This window comes from Arachis hypogaea, chromosome 18 (genome assembly GCF_003086295.3).
Source record: "Arachis hypogaea cultivar Tifrunner chromosome 18, arahy.Tifrunner.gnm2.J5K5, whole genome shotgun sequence".
Lineage (NCBI taxonomy): Eukaryota > Viridiplantae > Streptophyta > Magnoliopsida > Fabales > Fabaceae > Arachis > Arachis hypogaea.
Window position 1 is genome coordinate 32,066,667 of NC_092053.1, and position 25,230 is coordinate 32,091,896.

Consider the following 25,230-nt stretch of genomic DNA (forward strand, 5'->3'; position numbering starts at 1 on the left):
GTAAAAGATACTATATTTTTTCTACATGTACATGTTGATTTTTAATTAATAACCCCCTTACATTGATAATTCATTGCCAATAATGTTCCTTTTCCTTATATTTTTCTTTTGTTCAATGAAAAATTCAGAATCAATTCGAGAGTAAAAAAGTTTGTTAGAGTGCACAAAATAAGTTAAATAAGCACTATTATGAGAAAATTATCTCTTTTATATAAGGTTAAAAACAATTTTCACAATATCTTGGTGTAATTTTTTTTTTTTTGTAGTGATCTGATCTTGTGAATTGTGAGTGTTCTTCTATTGATTCTTTAAACTTTTTACATCATACTTTGCCTCACTTTTTTTTTTTGTTTTTCCCTCCCACTTTTGTATTTTTCTTTAATTTTATTTTTTATTTTTACCAAGTTCTCTCTGTTATAAACTTTTACTACTATTAGCATCATTTGGATTCTCAAAGCAGTTTTTGGTTCACTATGAGTTTTGGTAAGAAGTGGGACGTGGCCATTTTGGATACACATGCTCTGCCAAGGGTAAAAAAAGGACATTCAAGGACCATGAGGTTGCTATCAAAAGCAAATTTCTCAGTTTTGATTTTTATTTTTATTATTAAAGCTTTGGTTTTGATTGGTTTTCGATCGGAGTTTTATATTTTTAGAGTTTTGGTAAAGGTCTTAGTTTTAATTTACATACAATTTTTTTCCTTTTGCACAGTAGATCCTCAAAAAGTTAATGTTGTACTAGAGTTTATTGTAAATACTCTTCAATTCTGGTTTCACTAATTTCTTTCTCTCATATTAATTTGTTTATTTGATAATTATTGGATAAATCTTGCTCTCTTATATGATTTTCTTCGTTCGGTTGGAATTGCGGATTTGTGGAGAAGACTTTGTGTCCTAGATGCACAATGGATTTACTGGCACTATTCTAAAAGGTATGGTCCTTTTTACCTATTATGTTTAGATTCTACATTATAGATTGTGCCTTCTTATTTATTGTTTCCTAATTTTCTTGCACATATCTCAAATTTTTCAATTTTGTTTAAATATTGAGTCTTTGTTTATGGTCATTATTTTTGATTCTGATAACCTCAACTATCTCCTAGAACTACCATTACGTCATGCTTATAATTCTACTGTTAATAACTATTCTTTACCTTGTAGGTTAAATCTTTTGTTTATTGCTAATATAATCAAAGTTACTAAAGTTTATTATGGTGTCAAAAGATAATCTGGACTTCTCATTATATAGGTGTTAAATGATTAATTCAAAGTTGCCAGAAAACTTTATTAGTATTTCAATCAGGATATTAATCTGTTTTTAGAAATTGGATATTTGTTAGACTTTAGAGGCTTCTAAATTTTTAGATAGTTAACATTTTTCTACTGGTGAAGACATTGATGATTGCGTATGTTATCAAGCTTTGAATGGGTTAAGAAATATGCTTATTTAAGGATCAATTTTATAAGCTGATCAAATATGTAGATTTTGTTAGATTTATTTTGGTTTCATAATAAAAGGAAGAAAAAAGACGCGAGAATTTGAGTTGGGATTCTTTTTTTATACCATAACTTTATTTTTATTACCGATGTATAATTTTGTATTGTAACCAATATTTTGGAGAACATATCTCTTTTTTGTGATAAATAATCTCATTTGGGGATCACTGTTATGCAAAAAGAAAAAATGTATAAAGACATCTACTATAGCATGAACTGTTAGAAAATTATTTCTACTTTGTTAGTTTGTCTTATACTTTAAAGTTCAAGTCATGTATTCATATTTATTTAGCTATCCTTTTTGTATCGAGAAATGGGATATATGTATGTGTTCTTTAATCTTATTAAAGAGCTAGGGATAACTGCATTAAAAATTTGTTGAGAAGGTGAAAACTTTGACTATTTTGAAAAGAAGTTTTTTGCATTTCTATATGGTTTTTCTCACGATAGGTAGAATTTGTTGCTTCCAAAGGCTATCAAATTTTGATTCTTCATGTATTACTTATTTCTATTCATTTGAAGTTTACTAATCATATTTTGGATTTAGTTACTGTTCTGAATAATTGGTGTTTAATTAATTTTCTACATCTTATTTGATCCTTACTTTTGTTTAACGTGTGATCCATGATGGGGTTGTTGAATATTTTAAGAGTGTGGTTTAGTGGCAGCAACCGAAAGAAGCCATTGGACAAGGTGCAAAAACATGTGTAGGAACCTTCTATTAATCGTTATAGTGACAATGATGGTCTTCCTTAACTTCAAGGAACATTAACGAAAAAGGTAAGCAAAAATGTTCTAGACTCTATCTTCTTTTTACAACATATAAATGTATTAACTGATTGGAACTTGTTTTTGGAATGAAACTTGGTTTTCAATAAGGGTCAAGTGCGCATTAAGTTACAAAGCTTTTTAGTAGTTGAAACTCCTGAGAATTGGTGATCCTTTTCTACTAACTCCTATGCTTTCGATTGTAGTTGTGAAATGTAAACAATTTGCACAAGTCCTAGGTAATGGTTATTACAGGTGCCAATCAGGTGATCAATCCTCATAAGATATAAATGTGTTTTATAATTTTATAATTTTTTCATGACATAAAAATATAACACACGGTTAGTGAAAATAATGAACTTTATAAACATTTCAGTTTCCATTTCATACCTTTATGTTTATGTGTATAATATATTTTTCCTTCTTGGCTTCTTTGGGTTTGAACTTGGAAAGGAGCATAGTTGGGGAGAGATTTTCAGTGGTAATGAATTGGTAGTCAAATCCAGCGCCAATGAGGTAATTTATGTTAAGAAAGGCAACGACTTCCCATGGTTTCTTCTCACGAATTTGCATAATTTGTGTCTTTGAGGTGGGTAATTTCTAGTAATTTTGAATAATTTTAATTCTTTGTTGAATTCCGTCTCCATGAAGAGAGATTGTTTTTCGATTTTCTGTTAGGTTCTCCATTTTCGATATGTAATGATTTTGTTAAGGTTTGCAATTGTGTTTCTGGTTTTCTACTAGAGTTTTTGTGTAGTTAAATCTAAGTTTTGTAATTTTTTGTTGATTTTAATAGTCATTTTTGTATAATGTACATTGAACCATTGAGTTAATAATATACTCATACACACTTAATTTTGGTTACATTGTCCATGCTTCAAATTTTGTAGGCTTCATTTCGTGTTAAAGTCTGGTGATAAGATCTGCTCCAAGAGCGTCCCAAGGGGAAGGGGTGCCAATATACCAAGTAGTATGATTCTATTTATAACTTTATATACAAATACATATATATTTTTATATTTCTCATGTCACAGAAAGTTGTGTAGAGCACAATATTGGAAGTCATTTATAACATGTTCACGTTCATTAATTTGAATATGAACATTAAAATATTACAAACAACTCTTTTGATTGTCATTTACAGAAATAAATTATACAATACGAGCAACGAAAAATTGAGTTGTGATAGATATTTTTTTCTGTTGTGGTGGATTGATCTTTTCTTGTATTTCAAGTTCGGATGGTTCCTCAACTTAATTTTTATCTCTTCTTGTATTTCATAATTGGATAGAGACATGTGGTATCTCATGCATGAGATGAGATGTCATTGTTTATAGGATGCGTATTTTCTTAGATTATGTCTCTATTGTATGTTCTTTTTTTAATTATTTTTTTGGTCGTATTTATTGTATAAAATTGAAGTGGAATTATACTTCCCCTAAATAAATGAGTTGGGTCAAGTAATGTAGCAAACAAAGACTAATAATTACTATACTTAAATTTATGTTTGAAAATATAGAATCATGATTGTATACTAATAAACGAACAATCATATTACTGTTTGTTTTTATTAAATGTTGGAAGGTATTTGAACATAAGTAACATGTGTTGGTATGATGATTTTTTTTAATTTTGTAATAAGAATTATTCTATTATGCTCACCGTCACATAGTGAGTGTATGTCAGGTGAATGTTGAGCCTCCTAACATAAATCTTTTGGTAAATTTTAAGATCTGCAAACCAATTGTTACTTGTCCAATGTCCATACCATTTAGAATTTCTACTTAGATCAATCCAACATATGAAGTAAATGTAAACAAAAAAGAGAAAAAATAAATAAATTAAGAACAATGTTATCTTGACATATAGTAGTATTATTGTTTATTTAATGGAATCTTAAATTATTTTTTACTTCAGCAATTTCGGTTATATCTTTTGGGGAACAACCGGAGAGAAATACCATTACAAAAAAATTTTTCAAGTTCATATAATTTTAGTATTTTAAATTCCCGATTAATTCAATTGAATCAGTGAATCAAGTCCGATTTTTAGAATCTTAAAAAATACACACAAAATAAGTTGATTTATAATTTAATTCCATTAAAAATTGATGTAAAAATTACATACAATATATCACTCAATAACATACTAAAATATACAAATAATTTAAAGTTTTAAAAGACACAAAAAAAATTCTTTTAGTAAAATTTCAATAACTCATAAAAGTTAACCGAATGAAAAGTCATAGATCCAAGTGATAGAAAATATTAAAAGTTGCTATAAAGATAATAATTAATTATGATCGGATGAAAAAAATAAAAGAAGAAAACAAAAAAAAAAAGACAATATAAATTAATAATTTTAAAAATAAAAATAAATTAAAGATAATTTAAAAAATTAAATATAAAATTAAAAAAATAAATATTTTTTATCTATTAAAATTATGCATGAAAATAACAAATATTTTGTTTCAAATTAAATATTATAAAAAAATAAATAAACTTAATAATGCTTATAAATAATTAATTTGTAATTAACGTTTATAAATATTTATTTCTATTTTGTTACACATAATTTTTTTAAGGTTTAATTACTTTGTTGGTCCCTATAGTTTCACCAAATTTTTAATTAGGTCCCTATACTTTTTTTCCATTCAATTGGGTCCCTACACTGCTTTTAATTTTGTAATTACGTCCTTTTCATGTTAAAAATGTTAAAATTAACATAATATTTTTACTAGAATGCATGCGGTCAAAGATTTAATTAAGTTTTTAATTATAAATACCTTCAATTTGCGAATAAATATTCAGTTAACTCTAATATTTTTTACACTAGGAAGGACTTAATTACAAAATTATAGTAGTGTAGGGATCCAATTGAAAGGAAAAAAAGTATAGGGACCTAATTAAAAATTTGGTGAAACTATAGGGACCAACAGAGTAATTAAACCTTTTTTTAATATATTATTTGATTCAAATTTATAAATTTTTATACGTTCTAAAGTTAAATAAATATTAAAATTTTTATATGTTTTTAAATATTTTTATTTTTAATTTTTAAATTATTCCATCAAATTTATAATTTTAAAAATAAAAATATAAAAATTAAGTTAGTATATATATATAGAGAGAATAAGTAGATATTCGAAACCCTAGTCGCTCGTAACAGTCCCATTTTTCATCTTTTAACTTTCTAGTGCTTTATCCTAATCCTAGCTTTTTGCTGCCGCAGCACCACCGATCTCGTTCGATCGGAGAGAGTGATGGCGGAATTGGATGCTGCTGAGTAAAAAAGACGAAAAACTGAGCAGGTTGAAATGGCGAAGGAAGCGTGCCTTTGCCTTGTGACATATAAAAAGTTGATCGTGATCAAACTGAGCAATTTAAAGGAAGAAGTTGATGTCATAGATTGGACTTGTTTGCCTCCACCACCGTTCGAGTTGTTTTTGGATCTTCCAGAGCCTGATATGTGTCCCTTCGAGTTCGACTCCAAGATCTATATGGCGCCGTCCAGCCTGCCGCCTGAAATTCACAGAAGCAAATCCATTTCCATGGCGAATCTGGTCCCCTGGCCAATCTTCGAAATCAAATTTGAGGAGGGAAGATTTGCGCCTACGGGATCACTGGATGGTGCACCCTTTCCTTTTGACGAATCATACATCGCAAACACGCCAGGCTCAGGCGATGTTTACTTCTATATAAATCTGAAACCACGGGTCAAAGATTCATCTGGCTTTTATGTTCTTTGTTCTGGTTCTAGAGTTTGGAAACCGTTAATGGCTCCTGCGGCCATTAGCTGCGAGCCACTTGTCGACAATACCATCTTCGTCCTCGACAACAACCTCTTTTTTTCATCGTCCACTGAGAGTGACTCCTGTTTGGCCCGCTTCGACCCCATAAAAGAGACTTGGATGGATAAGTCTGCCGCTGATAACAATCTTTCGAACTTCCTACAGGGTAGGCTCATTAGCGGTGATGACCACTGTCGTGTTACTTATTCCCCACACATTTCTGTGTCCCTTCCGGGTCTTGGCAGCAGCAACTACACAGTTTGCCTTACACAAGAGTATGTGATGGAATCTCCTCATACACATTTGGACAAGGTCCTTGCCATTCTCGTTAACCACCAGAATGGCCTAGTCGCATTATACCAATACCTTGATGTGGGTTTTGAGGGTATTCAACCTCCAATGGAAGAACCGGGCAGATTCAATTTTGTTGACCTTGGCAACGGGAAGCTGTGTGCAATACGCTCTGCAGAGCTATTGCATTTGGAACCGGATTCATCCACGCACTGCATCTCAGTTTTCACACTGTCCATGTTGAAGGACGTTGCAGCATTGCAACTTGACAGTGGGGCTCCTCCCATGGAGCAAGATTTCTTACAAGTGACTGTCCATAGGAAGAGTGTCTTCTCCAGGGAGAACTGTGGGCTTACTAATTATATGCGCCATGCGTTTGTTTGGCCACCTACTAAGGGAGGAAGATTTCAGCACAGGACAACTCCGTTTTAGTAACATTTCTTGTGGCTTATTATCATCCTTAGTCGTTTTCAATAGGATTATGAATGAACAATGAATTAAATATTAATGTCTATATGAATATGATATTGCTTGAGTTGTGTCTATTCTTTAGCTCATACAAAACTTGTTGAGATATTTGCATTATTGCTGTTAATCATATTAAATGATCAACTCACTGCTTTTTATTTCAAAATACATGATGCATTTTAAATAATTAATTCAACTGATAGCCCGCACATATTATGTCAAAAGAAACATTTTGAAGTTTCACATAAAGTTAGAATGGTTCTTGTTTGAAAAATTTAGTTTAAATTTTTTATTTGAGTCATATTTATAATATTATTGATTGATTACTTTATTGATTAGATTAAGAAAATAAGAAAATAATAAGAATGATGATGAAGGGAAAATAATCTTCAGTCTGGGTTACAAAAATTCAAATCAAGTTTCTAAATGATTAAAGAAAAATAATGATGTTATTTTTATAATGTCATTCTGTATGAATTTAGGGAGAAAAGTAACATTATCAGAATAGGTCATGTTCCTAAACAAAATAAGCCAATGTGGTGATCGGTTTTAACTGAAGTGCTATAAAGGGGTTCTATGAGTCTATTCTTTCAAGAGATGATTATTTCTACAAAATATAATGATACATGCATATGGAGTAAAGAAATTTACAACTCTCATTCATATATGATAATGTCATACTCTGTACAGAGCCCCAAACTAAAACAAAACATAGGGGAGCAAAAAGTTAAGAACAAGAAGTGGAAACCTAAAATCTAATGGGTGACTTTATCAACATTTTCTTCCAATACATATTTCACATATTCAAACCATTATCTCCAGTACAAGTAACATAGTTTAGTGTAGCCAGTTCTACTCAATCTATTATTTGTTGTACAATGGATTTCAGCTTCAAAACGGCATTTGTGTCATCACAGGTGAATTCCCCATGTAAGCACACCTGGTTAATACTACAGGGAAACTTCTGCATGTAGACATCAACATTTAAGTTCCTATTCACTTGCCACTGGCCATGTATCTGTGAAAATGGAAATCCATTTTGCATATCTCACAAGTCATGACCGAGAGGGCTGTTTCCGGTCAGGATGATGTTCCGACTTCCGACCTATCCACGTTATCACATCTTCTGACAAACTGGTCAAGAGTTCTCTGCTTTGAAGGGCTATGCCCAATAGTAGTATGCTTTGCAGGGATACTCAATGGCTGATTATTTGACACAGCTAAGGTGTTCTCATGGGCATCTAACATCTGATTTTTCAATAACTAAAATTCAGAATGGTTCCTCAAAAACATCAAAAAGTAACTTTCAAATACTGCTTGAGTATAGATCTTGACAAAATATAAATATAAACCAGAATAAAAACCTTGAAACTAAGCATTATGTACATTTTGCATTACATATGATAGTTCAAGATGTAGAAATGTACCTGCCCCAAATTATCCAGTTTGAATTGCACCACATCCCTAAGGCGTAAAAATTTAGATCATCAATGCATAATAAATGTTAAGTCAATGCTATACCAAGCAGCGAAAGACTGCAGAAATAAAAGAACCTACCAAATGATGTCATCAACCATATCATTTGCCAACTAGTATATATTTACTAATGAGACCTGTAAACAAGAACTAACTAGTCAAAAAAAGGGAAGAGCACATGTTGTCTTTACTACTCAAAAATTTAGATATGAGAGTTCTTTTTATTTGAGATTATTTGTTTTTTTAATGTTGTCATGCAACTAGTAACAACTCTCTCCTTTCTACTTAATGAGTGTAAGAATACCTGACCAATTCTATGAGCACGATCTTTGGCCTGAATTAGGTCACTTGGAATCCAGGATTGTTCTGTAAAGATAACTGTGCTTGCAGTAATCCAACTACTCCCGCTTTAATGGATAGCTGCATGATAACGTGTCACATGAAATCATTATCTCAAGCACAAATACTAACCAAGACAACAGAAAAGATGCTTATAACGGAAACATATGGAAGAAATGCACAACCAAAAATACCACCATACTACAGCTGCCTTGATATAATCCTTTTCCTGGAAATCTGTAACCAATTGTTGCCTTGATGCAGCGGGTGTACCTCCATCAATCCAGATGCAACCCACTTTTTTCTTCTGGAAATTTTCAACAGTTTTTGTAAGTGCTATAATTTCCAATATAAAAAATGAGTAAAATTGAACTGGTCTTACAAGAAGGCACTCATGTATCGCATCTATCATTGGCTGATGGTGCGCAAATCTAAGAAACATGCAACCTGCCTGCAGTGATCACAACATATTAACCGTGATAACCACCGATAGCCCAAATGAAATAGAAAGATGGAAGCAAGAGAAAGAAAAATTGAAGCAATCAAACTTTCAAATTAAGCATACACAATGATTTGGGGCGCTGGAAGATGGATGAAATATGAGAATTAACACATAGTTCAAATAAATGAAATCCACAGTCCACTTTTTTTAATATCAATAACCCTATAAAATGTAAATAGAAAATAATTTTATATGCCCAAAATAAGCATATTGTCAAGACATACAAGAATTATGATCCATAACTAGCTCAAACATAAATAACCAGAACTGCATAATGTTATACTAGTCTCGAGATATAGGTGCAAAACAAAAATATGGATGGAATAATGCCAAAGTGACAAAGGCACAAGGACCATCAACATGGAAAAATATGTATTGCGAAACAAAAATTTACTTTGCTATAACAGCTACTATATGGATGGAATCCCAAACACTTGACCAGCTTCCCCCAAAGAAATTATATAAGCCAAGCTCGATTCTTATTAAGATAGAAAATAATAACATCAGTTTCCCAATTATGGAGAAAATGAAAATAGAAGAACTATTACCTGAACTTTATAATTAGATATTTCTCCTAGAACCTTCTCTGCTTCTGACAAGGAAGAAAGCAGGAACATCCATAACCTGCAGACTCAAATTTTCAAATAACTAAGCCCTCAAAACAGCCAATCTAAAAAACCGTGCTACAATGAACACATGCACTTATTGCTGGGAAGGGGAGAGAGAGAGAGAGAGAGAAGCCTTCCTTTTGCATTCCAAGAAGCTCTAGGGATTCTCCAAAAAACAGAAATTATTACCTGCCATGAAACATAGCCTATAAAGCATGAGTATGCAGGAACTTGTTCAAGGTGAAAGACATAGCCCCTAATTATGGAAAATTCAAATTTTTCAATAGAAATATAAAGTTCAATACTCTTGATGAAGTTAGCATGTGAAACCTGCAACATGCCCACTGGAATGAAGAAAAAGTTTGACAGAAAACTTCGACAGTTCTTTAGAAGGGTCATCTGGTTACATATAAAGCCAAAATCCAAAGCAAATGCCAATAGATCAACAAATGATATTTCAAAACCCGAAGAAATCACATCTAAGTTTATAACTATTATTTTTTGTTATGGTAGATAATTAGAATTAAAGACAAGTAATACAGTCATAAACAATGATACTGAAACAAATGTTAAGGTTTTGAAGGAAAGAAGCATACTTTTTCCCTTGAGGCAAAGCGTCCACCTGGATTGCAATACAAACACACTATGAGTAGTTCTCCTTCCAGAAACTGAACCACAGGGTACAAAGAAGAATACTAAAGACTATAGTAGCAAACGTCTTTTGATTCTTCTGCATTATTTTGTTTTCTAACATTAAAATGAGGGATACACACTCATGAACAACACTTCAACAAAATTACCCACACACCAAAAGACAAATTTAACCCAACAAGAGCAAAAAGAAAAGCAAAGCTAGATAAACCCCATGAACAATACAAAATGGGAAATAACATGAAATGAAGAAAAGATGAAAACTTTAACTTTTGAGGACGAGAATCGGAAATGGGGTTTGGTGGGAAGGGTTGGGAATGGTTGGACGGCGAGGGGGGAGGGGTCGCGGCCGTACAGGAGCTAGAGGTGGTGGTGAGTAGAGGCCGACGTGGAGGTAGAGGCCGACGTGGAGGCAGAGGCCCAAATGAGGGTAGCGGTGAAGACGAAGGTGGTGATGACGGAGACGATGGAGGTGACGACGGGGTCAGGGAAGTGGTGGTGGTGGTGGAGGAGGGTACAACGGTGGTGACAGAAGGTCAGGGAGGTGGTGGAGGTGGTTACGGGGGGCCACTATGGTAGAGGTGATGGTGGTCAGGATGGGAGTACCGGAGGTGGTGATCGTGGTCATCCTAGAGGAGGTGAGGGCCTGATGGAGATGAGGCAGGTGGCCAGAGCTAGGGGTGTTCATGGTTTTTTGGTGACTGAACATAACACAAAGAAAAAACACCTAAGAGAAAGAGTAACACTCCTCTCTAATAATAATGTCTAAATTATTAGGGGGTTGTAACCACTCTAGGTACACCTGCTTGTTTAAAGCAGCAGTCTTAGCCATTAAATCAGCCGCTCTGTTTGCTGTACGCTGGATGAGCACTAAAGTAGCTGTACAATTGCGCTGAAGCATCTCTTTGATTTTGCTAAGCAGATCAGAGTCATTCGTAATCATGCTGGTTGTGCCTCGCGAAACAAGAAGAAATGCATCAAGATTATCAGTTTCACATATGACCTCTTTACACTCGCAATCCCAAGCCATAACAAGCCCTCTCCAAATAGCATGAAGCTCACAAGAGAGAACACTAGAAAGAGGTATACTGGCAGAACAACCTTTCATCCAAATTCCCATGCTGTCTCTAATAATACATCCAAAGCCCGCTAATTGCCCATTTTCAAAAACGCTTGCATCGCAGTTCACTTTACAGACATTCATTGGAGGTGGTTCCCAGTTATATTGCAAAGAGGAAGGAATAATATGTTTTTGGTTGGTAACAACCTTAGAGAAATCGCGAGCAGCATGTTGAACTAAGTGAACAATTTTCTCCTTACTCCATGGATCATCTTGATGGAAGATGTCATTGTTCCTATCCCTCCAAATCCACCAAAAGGCCGCTGCAAAGAGAAACTCATTTTTGTTGAGGTTAGAACGAATCCAAGACACAAAATCCAAACTAGAGTCCTCAGCGGTCATTCCCAAATTTAAGCTAATCCAAATCTGACGAGCTTTTTGGCAAGTCCTAAAGCAGTGGTTAATATCCTCTAGAGCAAGATAACATCGCTGACAAAAATCAGAAGTAGCAAGACCTCTTTGAAACCGGTAACTAGCTGTGGGAACTCCGTTGTTGGGACAAAGCCAGAGCAGACACTTTATCTTCTCCGGTATTCTCAAGCGCCAAAGCCAAAGCCAATTTTCATTATCGTTCCAGCCAAATTTCTTCTTCAATAGCCATTCATACCCGCTTTTAGTCGAGTAGGTGAGAGTATTTGAGTTTGTCCAAAACCAACCTGTTTTATCTCCTGCCTGCTTGATAGGATCAAAGAGCATCAAATCAAGTTTAACTTCTTCCGGAATCATTGTGCAAAGAATATCCCACCGCCAATGTCCATGGTACCAGACATCTTCTAGCTTCAAGTGAGAATCAGAGATGTGCACAAAAGGAACCAAAGGAGCTAGTGTTCCACATGGTCGCCAAGCATGATACCAAAAGGATTGGGACATCCTGCCTGTACACCAATCAAAACCATCACGAAGCTTTTCTATTGTCTTATAAATCGCTCGCCAAGTGCTTGAAACATTATTAGAAAAACTGGATGAAAAGCAAGACCTCCCAGATAAATATTTTGCCAACATAATTCTTACCCAAAGCTTATCATTATTATGCAGTAATTGCCAAACAAGCTTTCCTAATAAAGCAAAATTTACACACTGGGTATCTCTAATTCCCAAGCCTCCATATTTTCTTGGAGTGACAACTTTGCTCCACTTGACATAATTTAAGCATCGCTCCCCCACCTTTCCCTTCCACAAGAATTGTCTAAGCACAGAATCAATCTTTTGACAAATCGAAGTAGGAAAAAGAGTCACTTGCATCTGATAAATAGGAAGAGAAGAAGCAACAGATTTAATTAAGCAAAGCCTGCCTGCTCTGTTAAGGAGCCGACCTTTCCAACTAGCCAGCCTATTCTTGATCTTCTCTAAAGAGTCCGAAAAAATAGACCTAGCAGCTCGAGGATGGTTAAGGTTCACCCCCAAGTATTTGCCTAAGTCACTAGTAAAAGGAATATGAGAAACACCAGACAACATTTCCTTCCTTCTATTAGAGATATTTCTAGAACAAATAGCTTTAGATTTTTCAATGTTAACCTTCATACCTGAAGCTTTGCAGAACAACTCCAAGGTGTGCACAACATTCTGAACTTGATTTTTCTTCGCTTTACAAAAAAGGAGGAGGTCATCTGCAAACATCAAGTGAGAAACTCTAGGTCCTCCTCTAGAAACAGCCACACCATCCCAAATACCCTCGTCAACTTGTTTGGAAATGAAGCACGCCAATCTCTCCATGCACAAAACAAATAAATAAGGAGAAATTGGATCTCCTTGCCTGAGCCCTCTGCGAGGTTGGAAGCTGTCTAATCTATTCCCATTCCAAAGGATGGAAAGATTTGAAGCCTGAACACAATTCATTACAAGCCGAATAATTAGAGAAGGAAAGCCAAAAGATTCAAGAGTGTGCTCAAGAAAATTCCAATCAACTCTATCATAAGCCTTTTCTAAATCAATCTTAAAAGCCATAGCTCCTTTTCTAGACTTTGTCCGCTTAAGAAAGTGAAGAACTTCTTGGGCCACAATAATATTATCAGGCGCTCCTCTACCATGTATAAACCCTCCCTGAGTTGGGCTAACAATCTCATCCAAAAAAGGTCGTAATCTATTAACCAGCACTTTAGTCACTAGCTTATAAATTACATTACAAAGGCTTATTGGCCGAAAATCCTTCAATCTAGTTGGAGGGTCGCATTTAGGGATAAGAACAATCAAAGTTTCCAACAAAGAATGGCTTAAAGTCTCCCCTAAGAATGCTTTCTGAACAGTACGCCACACCTCATGACCCACCACATCCCAATATTCCTTGAAGAAAAAAACTTGAAAACCATCCGGCCCAGGAGCTTTGAACGAGCTCATATTATCCAGAGCTTCTTTAACCTCCAACATTGTTACTGGTTTAGACAAATTATCACAAGCATCCTGGCTAAGAGATGGCATAGGAATTTCTCCCATGCAATTAACCTCAACAGGCTCAGTAGAGCAAAAAATATTTTTGAAAAAATGAACGACCTCTCTTTGCAAAACTTCCGGATCATTAGACCAGGACCCATCACTGACCAGCAACCCATGAACCTTGTTAGATTTTCTTCTAATGATGGTTTGCATATGGAAAAAGCTAGTATTTCTATCACCATACCGAACCCATTGATCTCTTGACTTCTGGTACCAAAGCAATTCTTCCTGGGCCAAAACTAGATTATACTCAGCTCTCAATTCTTCCTCTTTGTGCTTCAAAATCGGATCATCGTCAGCCTCCATTTTTTGTTGAATACAATTCAAATAAGTCTCCAATTCCCTCTTTTTAATAAAAATATTGCCGAAGACCGTAGAGTTGAATTCCAACGAAGCTTCTTGAACCCCCAACAACTTCCTATGGATGCCAAAGTCTGTACTATTCCAAGATTTCTGAACAATGGCCTTGTAATCAGGATGCGTTGCCCATGCCGCTTGGAATCTAAAAGGCCGGTTTCCTTTCTTGATAGGAACTCCTTGACATCGGATAAGTAGGGGACAATGATCAGAGTGGGAACGGCTGAGAACTTCAACAAAAGCTTCTGGAAAAAGAAGACGCTATTCTGCAGTACAGCAAGCTCTATCTAATCTCTTTGCAATTTCTCTGTTTCCTTGAATTTTACGGAACCAAGTAAACCGTCTTCCAGAGGTTGTCAGATCAAAAAGACCACAAGAATCTAGAGTACTTGCAAAGACACTACTGCGAGTCGAATAGTAATTACCCCCCTTCACCTCATGAACACTCAAAATATCATTAAAATCCCCAACCACCACCCATGGGTCCTGGATGCACAAACCAATATCAAGCAGATGACTCCATAATTCTACTCTATTAGTGGCTTGAGGGCTGCCATAAACCGCACTGCAAATCCATCTTCGCCCACCACCATCAATTTCCAAAGTTACACATTGATTCATAACCCAAAGAATTTTACAAGAAAATTTTAAATTAGCAGAGAGGAACCAAATTCCTCCCTTATGTCCAACAGCATCTACAATCCCTACAGGATAATAGCCTAATCTCCCCCAAAATTCTTTCATAGTTTCAAACCCAATATGAGTTTCCACCAAAATAAAAAAAGTTGGTTGAAATTTTCGTACTAACTCCTTACAGTGCACCCGAGACATCTTATTTGACGCTCCCCTTACATTCCAACTAATAATATTTAAATGGTCACAATCCATAAAAATAAATTAAATAATTGGAATTTATAATCATTCTACCTCACGTTGATGGACCCCTGTCTCCAATTGTCTTCTGGTGGACTTGCGTCGCAGAACCATCATTCTTCTGTTGAGGTTGGTTCTCCAAGTTTGTTGTTGCACTAGCTTTATCAAGCTCTTTTTGTACTCGAGAATCCGTTGACAATGCTTCAATAGGTGAGTTTTGAAGCGAAATAGGACGCTGCCTTTTGTGCCCTGCTTTAAAAAAAGGAGTACTCTGATCCTTGAAAGCCACCTGAGTTGTTCCCAAAGAGCCAAGCGTGGATGGAGGATCTTTCTTTTCCTTAGGCTCCACCTTTGCATTTGATAAAGACTTCACCTTTGCATTTGATGAGGATCCAGCATGCATTTTATTAGACCCAAAAGAAAATTTCTTACTCACCAAATTGGAGCATATTGCTACATTGGCTTTTTTTGGCACTACATTGGGGCCTTTACCCACTTTTTCCTTGCCTTTTCTACTAACTGTAACCCATTCATCCTCTTTTGCTTGAGTATCCCTATCCATGCGTGATTCTTGTAAATTATCATGCACAAGACCCACTGCTCCATGCTTCTCCATAATTGGAATTGATTTGGCATTAATTCCAAATTCAAAAGTTGAATTTTGATTTTTTACTGGGATTTGACTACCTTCTGCCGTTTTCTCATTGTTATCCACCGAAAACAGTGACGGCAAATTTTTTTCCTTCACCATGTTTTCCTTCCCAATGTCATTGTTGTTCTCTTTCGCACATTCTCTTGTTACATGCCCAAAGCAGCTACATTTTTCACAAATTAAATTCAAGTGCTCATATTCTATGTCATACATATGACCATCAACTTGAATCTTTTTTATGACTGGAAGTCCCAAGTTAATTTGCACACATGCTCTTGCATACTTTCCCCTTTCTGCAGACTTGGTGGCTAAATCGATGCGGATCGGTTTACCAACAGCTGACGCAATCATTTTCATGGCTTTCTCTTGATAATAGTTAATGTTTAAACCTGTGATTCTTATCCAAACCATGGTAGATCCAAAAGTGTTTTCACAAGGTCTGAATGAAGAACTCCAAGGTTTAACCGCAACATAACTACCAGTAATCATCCACGGTCCTCCAAGGAGAACTTTTTCTCTATCCTCCAAGAGATCAAATTTAACTAAGAAATAGCCAAAACCGACATCTAGTACCTCATATCCTCCTTTGGTTCTCCAGACTCCTTTAAGCCTGTGCGTGATCGCCGTATAGCTAAAGTTTTTTCCAAGAACTTTGATCACGATGGCATCTTTGTAGGGCTCTGCCAATATCTCCTTTGCTTCTTCAGTGAACGTCACAGTTGGTATCTCCGAATCGCCTTGCTTACCAACTACTGTAGCCATCTTATCCCCATCAAGAGAATCAGCAACCTCCAAAGCTCTCCTTGTTGAGGCACCCACAACTTTATCTCTGAACGATATCCGCTGACCTTGAATCTTGTTATTGTCTCCTTTAATTCCCTCCTTTTCACCTGATGCATGCCCACCTCCACTCTCCCCCTTATTGCTCTCGCCGGCATGGCCGGCTGCCTCGCTATGTGCCACCCTCGAAGACTCTCCCCCGCTCTCTCCACTCTCCATTTCAAAATTCAAAATTTAAAAATAGGGGTGTTCATGGTTTGGTTAATCCAAAAACCAAACCAGTTTTTTGGTTAACCAAAAATATAGTATTGGTTAATTAACCAAATTGGTTTTACATGATGAAAACCTATGATGCACGGACACGCAAATTTTAAAATCTTACCTAACACGGGGACACGCATACATATAAAATATAAAGTATTTTTAGATAAATCGTAATGATATTTTAATATTTTATTAATATTAAAATATAAATTAATTTTTAAATTATTTTTAATGTCTTATTTTAATTATATCAAGTATTTAAAATATTTTTTGTTTTAATAAATAATAATATATACTATATCTAAATTTATTTTAAGAATATATATTAAGAATAAGACCGGACACGCTGACACGTGATGGTATTTAGGTGTGTCCAAGTGTGTCCGAAGAAGAATTTTTTATTTTTTATTGAGACACGGTTTGGACACAGCAGACACGCGTGTCGAACGAGTGTCGGTAAGTGTCGTGTCCAAAATGTGTCCGACACGCAGACACGGCAACTCATCAAAGTGTCCGTACTTCATAGGATGAAACCGATTATTAACCGGTTAGTAAAATTTAAAATTGGTTTTTAATCGGTTATTAAAGTAAAAACCGGTTTTATATTAAAAAATCGGTTTTTTCATTAAAACCGGTTTTTATACTAAAAAACCAGTTTTTATATTAAAAAATTGGTTTTTATACCATTAAATTGGTTTTTACATGTAAAAATAAATTTTTACACAAATTAATATTTTTACATACAAAAATCCAAGTTTTTAAATCTTTTTTTAATCTAAAAATTTTTTTTCTTTCTAAATGATACGAATAACATTTGTAAATAATGAAATCCTTTCGATTGCTTTTGTTCCTTTTTCTTTCTTATCTCTTTTCAACATTTTTAATAAATAATTTTCTTTCTAAATGATACGAGTAACTTTTTCTTATCTCCTTATGTTACTCATATCATTTAGAAAGAAAATTATTTATTAAAAATGTTGAAAAGAGATAAGAAAGAAAAAGGAACGAAAGCAATCGAAGGGATTTCATTATTTACAAATGTTATTCGTATCATTTAGAAAGAAAAAAATTTTAGATTAAAAAAAGGTTTAAAAATTTGGATTTTTGTATGTAAAAATATTAATTTGTGTAAAAATTTATTTTTACATGTAAAAACCAATTTAATGGTATAAAAACCAATTTTTTAGTATAAAAACTGGTTTTTTAGTATAAAAACCGGTTTTAGTGAAAAAACCGATTTTTTAATATAAAAACCGGTTTTTTTATATAAAAACCGGTTTTTACTTTAATAACCGGTTAAAAACCGGTTTTGAATTTTACTAACCGGTTAATAACCGGTTTCATCATGTAAAACAAATTTGGTTAATTAACCAATACTATATTTTTGGTTAACCAAAAAATTGGTTTGGTTTTTGGATTAACCAAACCATGAACATCCCTAGCCAGAGCCATGTATATGGTTGCGGTGGTGTGTGTGGAGGAGCTGGGGCAGGCGGGAATGTGCCTGAGGATTTGGTGACTATTTCGTCCAGTTTCTAAGAATGATGAGGCAATGCACGAGAGTCAGAGGTATGTCAGCCCAAGTCAGATGCGGTCGAACTTACTTGGTAGTGAGAGTGTTGGCGCGGAGTTTGTGGGTCACACTCTTTTTACGAGATTAGTATGGTCATGCAAGAGGATGAGTTGACCAGATGCATATCTCCGGTAGCTGAATTTTAAGTACACTTTGATGTAGATCTAAATGAGTCTCTTATTGGACCTGTGGACGACACATTTGTGTTGGGTAGGACACCCCCTCAACATTTGCACACCTACTACATCACACCCGGTCCATCCACATCACCGGAACACATACCTGAGGAGGTGGAGCAGGCCAGAGACAGAGATGTGACGAGAACGAGATTCCTCTGACTTAGAGAGCATGACAGATCAGGCGTCGTCGACGCTGCTTCACCGGATCGTATCTCTTCTGAATTTTGAGAAGCGCATATTTCATTTTATGTTATGTATGTCAGTTTTAGTTATGTAATCCTTGTTGTTATGTATTCTATGTAGTTATGTATTTTTTGTTGTTATGTATTTCATGTAGTGATGTTATGTTTGTCATATTGCGCTATGTGACTGTTTTTGTTATGTTTTGTATTTAGACTGTTTTTATTGATGTTCTGTATTCTACAATATACGATGAATCTATCTTATAACACAAGTCCATAAGTCGTGAATAGAAACATCAAAATAAACCACACAAGTGACACTAACATTAAAATAAATCATCATTGGTACACTAACATCAACATAAAAAAATACAAGGCATACTAACTTTAAATTAAACCACACAAAGGACACTAATTTTAACTTAAACCATACAACGGAGACTAACGCTGAACTAAACCATACAATGGACAACGGGATTAAAATAAAGCAACATGGATTTGAAAGACAAGAAAGTACAATAAATAACCACAACCTTACACATTACTGGCGGATGTAGAACCGATGTTCACTCCTCCCTGAAAACACCTTCTACATGTGTAGCCGGGTTGTCTGCAAAGCCCATATCTCTTGGACCTGTTTGGGTCAGACTCGTCCATGGTACCTGGTGGTCCTGGGATCCCTTCAAACGCACGTCTCTTGGTGGGATCAGGTATGACGGTCGGACCATCATATGGTGGCCGAAACCTCTCTGGGATTGGAGGTGTGAATCTCATCCGATAGACATCAAACATAGAACTAAGGCGATACACCTCATGGACATAGGTGAACCAAGTCAGACGTGCATATGCAGGACTTGATTGAAAAGCTTTCATCTTCCAAAAAATACCATATCGCTTCATCCTGTATGCCTGAAACTAAGAAAATATTAATAAGTAATATAATTTTTTATCATATTTACCATCTCATTCAAAAAGACGTATTCGTCATTGAAAATTCTAACACTAAAGTAAATCGTCTCCGAAATTACAATTTATTAGTACTTTGATTTTATTTGATGAGATTGTATAAAATTTAAAAGTTTTGTTTTTAAGATATAATTTTTTCATTTATATATCTTTCCAAAATCTTATTTTACATTCATTTTCCATGTATTCTAATTTTTTTTCAAATAATATCTTTTAACTAGTTACATATTTTGACACCTTTAATTAAGTAAAAAATGTTACTTGCTTACATTACATTAAATAAATACATGGTAATTATTTTTCTTTTTTAACATATATATTATGCACATTGTAATAAGTTGAAAATTTTATAGAGTCTTTATTGTGGTGTTTATATTGCCTATCTTATTTTTTTAAATAAAAAATAAAATATTTAAAACAAAAAATAAATTATTTAAAATATATTAAATATTATTTATTTATCTTTTTTAATAATTTAAGCATAATATTAAAAACACCATAATATATTAATATTCACCTAATAAGTTATAATAAATGCTTTTAGTCAAATGATATATACAGGCGTCCACTTCCACGTGCCATCCCTTCACCTGTTCCCTCCACCATATTAGTCAATGATATTGCAGAAATTAATGTGTAATAGATGGGTAATAATATTTAAAATAAAGAGTAAATCAGATGATTAATATTATACTAATATTTTAAAATAAAATAAATTATATGTATATTTTAAAATAATTTTACGTAAATCAAATTAACTAAATCTAATTTATGTTTTTTAATATAAATTGAATAGTAAATTAATTTATTATATATGTTATATTAATAGTAAAACGAATTAACTTGATTTAATTTAGTACTGTTGTAGCATATACACATAAACTAAATCGAGTTGATTCGATTTAGTGCTGATATAGATTATCGATATTTACTTTTTTAAATTTATTAACTTTAAAATATAAATGTCAATATAAAAATATTTCTAATTTAAATTTAAATAAAATATAAAAAAATATAAATAAGAATAAAAATTTAACTTTTGTGTTTTAGTTCAAATTCTAAAAAATCTATATTTTTATAAAATTATGAATGTAAAATAGAATATTAAATAATTTCTAAAAAATATTAAAAATCATTGTTTGACTCATTAACATCTAAAAAATCATTATCGGACCCTTTGATATTAAAAAATTAATATAAAATATAGCCCTCCAAGGTGATATAGGAATTAAAACTTGAATCTTTTCAGAGTTAGAAATAACAGATAGTTATATCATGTATGATGACCAAATATTTTTATACAATATATAATTTGATAAATAATTAAAATACTATATTAATTAAATTATCATTTAATTTGTGAAATTAAGTATAAAATTTATGCTTTGATGTAGGAGTGTTTATGGATTGGATCTGATCTGGTGTTTATCCGAATCCGATTCTAAAACTGGGGATATGGATCCAATCCGCAAGGCTATCGGATCGGATCCGATTGCACACTAATAGGATCTGATTGCGGATTTTATGTTGGTATACGCATATCCACAAAAATAAACAAATAAATAAGTAATTATTTTTTCAAAAATGCTATTTGTATACTCAACCACCAATATATTTGTGTATAAATAATGCATGTGTAATTTATTTTCAATGTGTATTTGTATTCCAACATGTATTTTACACCGGTGGCTAGGGTTGGCAATAGGTAGGGTAGGGTTTGGACTCTACCCTAACCCTACCCGCGGGTTGAAAACCTTTTTAAAATTCTACCCTACCCTATCTGTGGGTTGAGAATTTCTCAACCCCGCACCCTAAAATTCTAAACCCTACCCTACTCAACCCTACCCGCAGAAAAATAAAAAAATTTCAAGCAAATATAAAATTCAACCATTTCAAATTTCATATATATTAATAAAATAGAAAATAAAAAACTAAGTTCAAATTAAAATTAAAAATAATAAAATATTAAAGAAATCTAATATAAAATTACAAATAATATGATCATTAACTAGTTTAGTAGTTATTTTAAATTTTTATAAGAGAAAGATTATGGATTCAACACTCATTTTCTTCATTGCATATATAACTTTTACATATATATTATATAATATATTAGAGGTGCGGGTAGGGTAGGGTAGGGTATACCCTGAACCCGTACCCTACCCTATCCTCAGCGGGTAGGGTAGACAACCCTACCCGAACGGGTTGGTCCGGATTGAGTACCCGCGGATAGGTATAGATTACCAGCCCTACTAGTGGCTGACTTTGGTGGCTGATTTTAGTGTACACGTAGCATAACTCTTATTTTTTTATGTTTTATTTTAATTAATAATTATCATATATCTTGTATTATTTTAATTTTATTATTTAAAAAAGTATGTTTAATATTATTTTAAGAATAAATATATTTAAAAGAGTAGAAAAAAAGAATTTTATTGATAGTTTTTAATAAAAATAAATTTTAAAAAATATTTTTGTGTTTTGTAGTTATATCCAATATTCAATTTCGATGAGCAAATATGTGAATCAGATTCAAGTTTAAAAACTGCTCTGATGATTTTAGTACGGATCAGATGAGATTTTCACCATATCCGATCCAATCCGCGTTCACTCCTACTTTGACTAAGTTAAGTTAGAAGTGTTCTTTAAGATTGACTTGAACTTTCAGTTCAGTAGTAATGAGGATGAGTCAAATCGAAGTAATGCAGAAGAGTATTGTGGTATGTCTTTTTCGAGTGGGGACGACGACGAAGACGCCGTTGGAAATGGCTCTGAGATGGGTGAATTGGGTGACGAAGTCTGCGGAAATGGTGTCGGCTGGATTTTTGTTAGGGTATGGAAAAGTTTGCAGTTGAAATTGATGAATTAATTTTTAATGAAATCTTTATAAGTAGTGTAAAATTTTATAATGGAGGTGTAATCAGCAGTGATATGAGTGTTTTATTTGGGGTACTTAGGGCATAGTGTTTAAAATTAAAAGTTTTTTTTTTCAAAATCAAGTGAAGATGTTAAATTGTTGAAGTTGAATGAAAATAGAGTGAAAAAATGTCTTGCTAGAGGAAAGAGATGGGTGAAGGAAAATGAAATCAAGTATCTAACTGAAAGTGAAGCAGAAAAGGTTGTGAAAAATAGGATGTTTTCAAATTGAAGTATTTTTGCTTTGTTTTATGATGTTTTAAAACTTTAAAAAAAATTCTCATATTTTTTATATGTTACTTGAACTACTATTTCATACAAATAATGTCTCTTATCAATTATATTTGATGTAAAATATTTAATTTATATAAAATATAGCAATTTTAAATAAAAATATAAAAAATTATATCATATATTAATATATGTATAACTAAATTCTTTAAACAATATAAAAGAAATAAAAATGAAAGTAGTTTTATATCTCTCACTCAATTAAAAAGTTTATTTTTGTTATAATATTCATGACATAAAAAAAATTTATTTTTCTGTCTCCCTTCTTCTAGAAAATTAATTTACACACGCGCGCACATACACACCCGACATCATTATTAATTAAAAAACAACCCATGATCATTATTAATTAAGAAACAAGATTCTTATCAAAATTCACAACTTTTAAAGAAATTAATCGAGATAATTCAATTCGGTTTAAATAATAACTATTTCAATGTCTCATCTCATTTTATTATAAAATTAATATCATAAAAAATTGTTAAATTAAAAGACTCATTCCCTCGAAAAGTATATACTTTCATTCCAACTTCATTCAAAAACTAAATTATCGATATATTTTTTTCTGAAGCATATGTAAATTCAATTGCATTACACATATAATAAAATAAAAGAAATCATATATAAAAGTATATTTAACACTTTTTATAAAAAAATTGATCTTACTTGTTATTAAATAAATGTAAAAAATATTTTTATCCGATACTTATGTAACTGAAAAAAGATTTAAAAAAATCGATAAAATGAAAATAAAAAATTACCTAATTTTGTTTGAAAAGCTTATTAGTGTAAGGTTAAAATCCTTGAAGGCCTATTTGTTTCTGTTTTCAAATAAGCCCTATAAATTTCCATTACCAAAAGGATGACACTGTTGTAATGCAAATTGTAGAATGTAGAGTGAGAGAAAGACACACATCATCATCGTTTCTGATCCCCCCGTCCCTCACGGCCTCACCCTTCAATCTCTATACTCAAAACACACACTTCTCATTTCTCATTTCTCATTTCTCCTTCGTTAACGCACCCTTTTATAACTCCATCATCCACATTACATTCCTCACTTCTCAGATCACCATTCTCCCTGACAAGAACAAACAAAAACAAACACTAGAGTTTCTCTCTTTTTCTTTTATTTGTTTGATTTTATTTCCGATCTTGTCCCATCACTGGAGCTGTTGAAACGCGGTCGTTTCGGGGCCATCGCTGCTGAGTTTGAGATTGGAAATGGTGGGAGGAGGGAGCAAGAGGGAGGAGGCGCTGGTCATAAACAGCCCCAACGTGTTCGCAGCGCTCGGAAGCCTCAAGAAGAAGAAGAAGCCTGAGATTCTGAGAAGGAACAGGCTTCATCCAAGGGGAGAGCCTCCTCGTCCTCTTCCACCGCCGCTTCCTCCGCCGCACAACAGCAGGAGAAAAGGGATGTTTTCTGGGCCCCGGCGCCACTCACGTCGAAGTCATGGGCTGACGTTGACGACGAGGATGATGACGATTGACGACTACTACGCCATCACCGCTCCACCTCAATCCATTTGGGGCGCTCCTGTTGCTGCTGCAGCTGAATCTGAGGCCCATGCTGAGGTGAACATAAAACTTTGAGCATTATTTCTTTTTTTAATTGGATTATTCTATTTATGTGTGTTGGATCACTACTGCTGAAACTTGATATGCAATGGCTTGAATCGTTTATTTTTTAACTATGGATGGTGATGATCGTTGGCTTGATGCAGAGTGTGTAATTTTTTTCTTTTATTATTGTGTTTTTTATTTTTGAATCCGTTAGTCCTGTGGCATGGATAGCGACTAGACTTGGAAAAGGTGGATTAGTTGAGCTGTTCATGTTCTCACATTTATTTGCCGCGAGGTGAACCGAACTGGAATGGATGTTATTCAGTAGGTGTTTTGATTGTGTTGTCTGTGTTCTGTAAGTTGGATGTGTTAGGCAATGCTGTTTTGAAGGTTGGATTGGATGGGTTGATAATGGTGTCTTTGAGGAGAAAGAGTTGTGTTGAATGTTATTGCATGCATGATTGGAAAGAAAGCTGTGTTTCTTTTTATATCTTAAAGATATAATGTTGGATATTTTGTTTGATAATGAGGATCCTGGATTCTGGTCTTGTTCTGGATATCTAGCTCTGGGAAGGTATTTATGATCCTTGTTGAATTGTCATTTATGTGATTTGTGTTAATGGTCTAACATTCTGTAATCTGTATGCTTGGATTTGATGACGTTGTGCTTGTCGGTTTAATGATTTGGAATCTGA

The 25,230-nt window shown here is 33.6% G+C and overlaps 2 protein-coding genes across 28 annotated transcripts; one reads left to right on the forward strand and one right to left on the reverse strand.

The window, feature by feature from the left end:
- Positions 1-7,446: 7,446 nt before the first annotated feature.
- On the reverse strand, positions 7,447-11,133 carry LOC112772954 (uncharacterized). 27 transcript variants are annotated; one of them, XM_072226121.1, is made up of 11 exons: positions 10,660-11,015; positions 10,335-10,360; positions 10,069-10,137; positions 9,875-9,927; positions 9,679-9,753; positions 9,011-9,079; positions 8,831-8,935; positions 8,594-8,709; positions 8,371-8,426; positions 8,241-8,277; positions 7,447-8,061 (listed from the first exon to the last, which is right to left on the reverse strand). In XM_072226121.1, exons 5-8 carry the CDS (start codon positions 9,745-9,747, stop codon positions 8,629-8,631), a joined length of 324 nt encoding a protein of 107 aa, XP_072082222.1. In that variant the 5' UTR covers positions 9,748-9,753; positions 9,875-9,927; positions 10,069-10,137; positions 10,335-10,360; positions 10,660-11,015; the 3' UTR covers positions 7,447-8,061; positions 8,241-8,277; positions 8,371-8,426; positions 8,594-8,628. The 27 variants fall into 27 exon arrangements, with proteins under 27 accessions (XP_072082222.1, XP_072082221.1, XP_072082234.1 ...); XM_072226120.1 differs by having other exon boundaries at positions 10,044-10,137; positions 10,660-10,796; XM_072226133.1 differs by having other exon boundaries at positions 8,823-8,935; positions 9,679-9,927; positions 10,660-11,118.
- Positions 11,134-23,842: 12,709 nt separating this feature from the next.
- Positions 23,843-25,230, forward strand: LOC112769117 (uncharacterized). Its single transcript, XM_029294820.2, has 2 exons — positions 23,843-24,547; positions 24,750-25,230. Exons 1-2 carry the CDS (start codon positions 24,197-24,199, stop codon positions 24,771-24,773), a joined length of 375 nt encoding a protein of 124 aa, XP_029150653.1. The 5' UTR covers positions 23,843-24,196; the 3' UTR covers positions 24,774-25,230.